At 48.1% G+C, this 5752-nt stretch overlaps 1 protein-coding gene across 1 annotated transcript; it reads left to right on the top strand.

The window, feature by feature from the left end:
- The first annotated feature begins 359 nt into the window (after window positions 1-359).
- LOC142385679 (putative violet-sensitive opsin) lies at window positions 360-1845 on the top strand. The gene is made up of 5 exons (XM_075472404.1): window positions 360-699; window positions 782-950; window positions 1034-1199; window positions 1401-1640; window positions 1753-1845. Exons 1-5 carry the CDS (start codon window positions 360-362, stop codon window positions 1843-1845), a joined length of 1008 nt encoding a protein of 335 aa, XP_075328519.1.
- The last annotated feature ends 3907 nt before the right edge of the window (window positions 1846-5752 follow it).

Raw genomic sequence — 5752 nt, 5'->3', positions numbered from 1 at the left:
GGGTCTGTTGGTGGTGGAGCATCAGAACTTTGTAATACGGGTCTGTTGGTGGTGGAGCATCAGAACTCTGTAATACGGGTCTGTTGGTGGTGGAGCATAAGAACTCTGTAATACGGGTCTGTTGGTGGTGGAGCATCAGAACTCTGTAATACGGGTCTGTTGGTGGTGGAGCTTCAGAATTCTGTAATATGGGTCTGGTGGTGGAGCATCCTCTCCGTAAGCAGATTACGGCGCAGGAAGACAAATGTTCCTAATCCATAAAGTTTAGAGAAAGCCGTGCAGCTTATCTTTGTGTAAGTGGTTTATGAGCGTATATAAAGAGGCTGAAAGCATCTGCTGTGGCACAGCTCAGCTTCACCATGGGGAAATATTTCCACCTGTATGAGAACATCTCCAATGTTAGCCCCTTCGAGGGGCCGCAGTATTACCTGGCCCCCATGTGGGCTTTCCACTTGCAGACCATCTTCATGGGCTTCGTCTTCTTCGCTGGCACGCCTCTAAACCTTGTGGTTCTGGTGGCCACCGCCAAATACAAGAAGCTCAGGTCTCCTCTCAACTACATCCTTGTCAACATCTCCTTCGCAGGGTTCATCTTCGTCACCTTCTCCGTGGGGCAGGTGTTCCTGGCCTCCTTGAAGGGATATTACTTCTTGGGTCTCACCCTGTGCTCCCTGGAGGCCATGGTGGGCTCGATAGCAGGTACAGAAACTCACTCTCTGATCTCAGGAGGGCAAATCTCAGGTGTGGCGGCCGGTGATCTGAGTCTGCTTCCTCCCTGCAGGTCTGGTGACGTCCTGGTCTCTGGCTGTCCTCTCCTTTGAGAGGTACCTGGTCATCTGTAAACCCTTCGGCGCCTTTAAGTTCGGCCCTTCTCACGCTCTGGTCGCTGTGGGCATAACCTGGGTCACAGGGATATGCTGTGCCACACCACCTTTCTTTGGCTGGAGCAGGTAGGTCACTCCCCTGAATTACAGCGCCAGATCTGTTCCGCTCACATCACGTGACGTGTCATGGCCGCCGTCTTTGTCTCAAGGTACATCCCTGAAGGTCTAGGCTGCTCCTGTGGACCCGATTGGTACACAAAGTGCGTGGACCGGAACTGTGAGAGCTACATGTGGTTCCTGTTGGTATCATGCTTCTGCTTCCCTCTGACGGTCATCATTTTCTCCTACTCTCAGCTCCTGGGCGCCCTGAGAGCGGTGAGTCAGAACCTCTTCCAAAACCTTTGGGACGCAGCCACACCAGAACCCGCTGGTGTCCGGGAGAATAACCCCAAACAAAGAAGCGTTTCAGCCTCTGATCCGCAGTTAGTGACCGTCTGAACCATCAGCGGTTTTTCTGTAGGACTGGGTCTGCTGAGGGTTCTGATAAAGGTGTAACGCTCACTCTGCCTACTGCAGGTCGCAGCCCAGCAGGCGGAGTCAGCCTCCACCCAGAAGGCCGAGAAGGAGGTGTCCCGGATGATCATCGTGATGGTGGGGTCCTTCATCACCTGTTATGGCCCGTATGCAGCGGCAGGGCTTTGGTACGCCCTCTCCGCCGATGAAAACAAGGACTACAGACTGGTCACTATCCCAGCCTTCTTCTCCAAGAGCTCCTGCGTCTACAACCCTCTGATCTACGTCTTCATGAACAAACAGGTGAGCACACCAACTTCCAAACATCTGAGTTGGGGTGATACGTCGTGATATCTAGTCTTCATCTTCTGAAGGTAAAGCTCAATGTTAACTCTGTGACTTCTTTCGTCTCCAGTTTAATGCCTGCATCATGGAAATGGTGTTTGGAAAGAAAATGGAAGAAGCATCTGAAGTGTCTTCAAAGACTGAGGTGTCCACAGCTTCCTAATGTTTGGACCAGAGATAAAACCAAACTCTGAGAACACTTGACTTCCCAAAAGGACTTTTAAAGGTCTGAGTTCAGAGGATCTGCTGTCAACTCGAATGATTCCTGAAAAGCATGTAAATACAGTTTATGAGGCTTCAGCTTCAGTGGCTGACATTTATTTTACTGTAGAATGCATTTGTTTAGATAAAAGGCAACAAAAATCTAATAAAAACATGTTGAATATTTTGTGTGCTTGCTCTGTCATCTTTCAGAACAACAATGAAACAATCAGCATTAATATCAAACAGCTTTATTGTTAAAGGTGGAAAACATGGATCATCTGTCTTTGTGTAAATTCATGAAAAACAGTTTTATTTTCCTTTCAAATCAGAGCTCTGAACCCTTTAAACAACTTCATGGCTTCATAAACACAATAAATAAACATGAGGAAAAAGAAGAAAACTTCACGGAATAGAAAAGTCCCACTGAACAGCAGAATAAAACACATTGAAGCAGATTGGGTCGAGTGAATCTGAGCATCAAACCACAGAAATAACAGCCGGATGGAAGCTGCAGGATGAGCAGAAGCTGATCTCTAAAGGCTTTCCTCCTCTCTGGGGTTAGAAATCAGATCTCCGTGTTTTCCATCTAACATCAGGAACGTGTCTAGAACTCATCGTGTTGTAGCAGAGCCGCCCCGAAGTCCGTCCCCTGACTTCCAACAAACAGCTCGTACCTGTCCACGATTTCCTTCCTGGTCAGTTGTCCATCCTGAACGCAGACAGAAGGCTCGGGTGTTAATCACAAACAGGTCACCGGCTGAAAGCGGAGCGGCCGTAATCAGCGGGAAGAATCCAGTCCATAGTTTCCTCTTTGTCCATTTTCCCGTCATTGTTTTTATCCCTGAACTCTGAAAACTGCTGACGCTCAGACGCCACCCATTCCGGCTCCTCTGCGCCATCCTCTGCTGTGAACGTGTCACCTGAACACAGGAAGAAGAGAGGAGGAGCTTAGTTCAGATGTTCATTCTGTAAAGTGCTTTGGCTGAATATTTTCCACCATGACCCGTTTATAATCTTAACTTCATCTCAAGCCCCAACCCGACTGTTCAGGAGTATTTCCCCTTTAATCAACAGTTTGTTGGCTCTGTACCTCAGACTGTCACCTTTATACATCCTTCCATTGTGTCATATTATCAAATAGTATAGGATATATTTCCAATGATGTGCTGATGATACCCACGTATAAAGCTTTAATGACCGAGCTCCATCATATCTTAAAGATCTCATTGTAAGATATTTTCCCAACAGAGCACTTTGCTCTCAGACTGGAGGTTTACTTGAGGTTCCCAGAGTTTCTAAAACAGTGTCCCCCCAGGATTTTTCCACTCATATTTAAGACTTTTTAAGACCTTTTCAAGACCACGTCCAATGAAATTTAAGACCAACCTCGCGCTTATTCTGGCATACATTTATGAAATAATGCAAAAGAAATCTGTCAGAATAACATAACACAGGGACAAATAACAATTACTTCTTTTAATAAAGAATAAAGTGTGTGCGTGTGTACGCCTGTTTGCAAATTCATTACAAATGGAGAATACAGCCCTATAAAACTCTGCTGCAAAAGAACAATCTCTTAACATATTAGACACACATACATCCCACACCACGTGTGTGTGTGAGTGAGTGAACATCTATGTGTGCATGTACTGTATTACAATGGAGCTGGAACAGTGTCAACACTGTATTAACAATCAAAACCATAAAAACAACACAAAAGTGTGTGCATGCACCTGTCTGTGAAGGCATTAAACAAAAGAACCATTTCTTCATCAGATATCGTCTTTAGTATCCACGTCACCTCTGCCTTTTTGTGGCGTCGAGCCACAAAAAGCTCGCATGTTACCTGGCTGTGTGGGCTCGGTGCAGCTGGCAGCCGAGGTGACTGTTGAGGTTGGTGTCGGGTTTGCGGCGCAGAACTGGGATATGAGTGTCTGCTTCTCTGTAGCTGCTAAGCATGCTAAATGTTAAGCACTCTTCATGTCCGACTCCAAGGCTAAATGACCCATTGTGCTGAGCTTGAATTTTTTTCGGCACAGACGGCACTGAGCCTCACACTCATTTCCCGGTACAGCCTGAACCCAGTCATATTTTGATTCATTGAGCCACAGTGGATTAAATCTGCACTTGCCCATTCCAAAGCTGCTGCGCGAGCGACGGCATCGGTGGGTCAGCGGCGTAACTGTGCACGCTCTAGTGTAATGTGGCGTTCTTAGATTTCCAAATATACGAGAACTTCTCGTAAACTTGGAAATCAGGATTTTCCCACCGCGTAGTTGAAACAGTGCATTGGCATTAATGAGGTGGCATTACCTCATGTCGGAGATCGATAGTCGGAGAGAAAAAAAATAAATTTTACAACGCAACATTCCATGTTTTCTTTTTTTGTTAGTGTTTTACTAAGTATACAGTTATGTTGTTGAGCTGTATCATGCAGATAAGAAAGGGAAAAATTAAGACCTTTGATAATTAAATTTAAGACTTCTAAACAAAATTTAAGACCTTTTCAAGGCCTTAATTTAGGGTTATCAAATTTAAGACTTTTTCAAGTTTTTAAGACTTGAAAAAGGTACCCTGTAAAAGTAGAATGGGAGGCAGAGCCTTCAGTTATCAGGCCCCTCTCTGTGGAACCAGCTGCCAGTTTGGGAGGCAGAGTCTTCAGTTATCAGGTCCTTCTCTGTGGAACCAGCTGCCAGTTTGGGAGACAGAGCCTTCAGTTATCAGAACCCTCTCTGTGGAACCAGCTGCCAGTTTGGGAGGCAGAGCCTTCAATTATCAGGCCCCTCTCTGTGGAACCAGCTGCCAGTTTGGGGGGCAGAGCCTTCAGTTATTAGGCCCCTCTCTGTGGAACCAGCTGCCAGTTTGGGAGGCAGAGCCTTCAGTTATCAGGCCCCTCTCTGTGGAACCAGCTGCCAGTTTGGGAGGCAGAGTCTTCAGTTATCAGGGTCCTCTCTGTGGAACCAGCTGCCAGTTTGGGAGGCAGAGCCTTCAGTTATCAGATCCCTCTCTGTGGAACCAGCTGCCAGTTTGGGAGGCAGAGCCTTCAGTTATCAGGTCCCTCTATGTGGAACCAGCTGCCAGTTTGGGAAGCAGAGCCTTCAGTTATCAGGCCCCTCTCTGTGGAACCAGCTGCCAGTTTGGGAGACAGAGCCTTCAGTTATCAGGCCCCTCTCTGTGGAACCAGCTGCCAGTTTGGGAGGCAGAGCCTTCAGTTATCAGGCCCCTCTCTGAGGAACCAGCTGCCAGTTTGGGAGGCAGAGCCTTCAGTTATCAGGCCCCTCTATGTGGAACCAGCTGCCAGTTTGGGAGGCAGAGCCTTCAGTTATCAGCGTCCTCTCTGTGGAACCAGCTGCCAGTTTGGGAGGCAGAGCTTTCATTCCGGGCCCTTCTCTGTGGAACCAGCTGCCAGTTTGGGAGGCAGAGCCTTCAGTTATCAGGGTCCTCTCTGTGGAACCAGCTGCCAGTTTGGGAGGCAGAGCCTTCAGTTATCAGGCCCCTCTCTGTGGAACCAGCTGCCAGTTTGGGAGGCAGAGCTTTCATTCCGGGCCCTTCTCTGTGGAACCAGCTGCCAGTTTGGGAGGCAGAGCCTTCAGTTATCAGGGTCCTCTCTGTGGAACCAGCTGCCAGTTTGGGAGGCAGAGCCTTCAGTTATCAGGCCCCTCTCTGTGGAACCAGCTGCCAGTTTGGGAGGCAGAGCCTTCAGTTATCAGGCCCCTCTCTGTGGAACCAGCTGCCAGTTTGGCAGGCAGAGCCTTCAGTTATCAGATCCCTCTCTGTGGAACCAGCTGCCAGTTTGGGAGGCAGAGCCTTCAGTTATCAGGTCCCTCTCTGTGGAACCAGCTGCCAGTTTGGGAAGCAGAGCCTTC

This window comes from Odontesthes bonariensis, chromosome 8 (genome assembly GCF_027942865.1).
Source record: "Odontesthes bonariensis isolate fOdoBon6 chromosome 8, fOdoBon6.hap1, whole genome shotgun sequence".
NCBI lineage: Eukaryota > Metazoa > Chordata > Actinopteri > Atheriniformes > Atherinopsidae > Odontesthes > Odontesthes bonariensis.
The sequence above is the reverse complement of the archived record's forward strand: the minus strand, read 5'-3'. Positions and strand labels throughout refer to the sequence as shown.

What these genes read in the sequence shown, in the direction of transcription:
- LOC142385679 (XM_075472404.1), top strand. Translation starts at nt 360, where the DNA reads ATGGGGAAATATTTCCACCTGTATGAGAACATCTCCAATGTTAGCCCC. An exon ending in CATGGTGGGCTCGATAGCAG is followed by an intron (nt 700 to 781) that starts GTACAGAAACTC and finishes TCCTCCCTGCAG; the next exon opens with GTCTGGTGACGTCCTGGTCT. An exon ending in ACGTCTTCATGAACAAACAG is followed by an intron (nt 1,641 to 1,752) that starts GTGAGCACACCA and finishes TTTCGTCTCCAG; the next exon opens with TTTAATGCCTGCATCATGGA.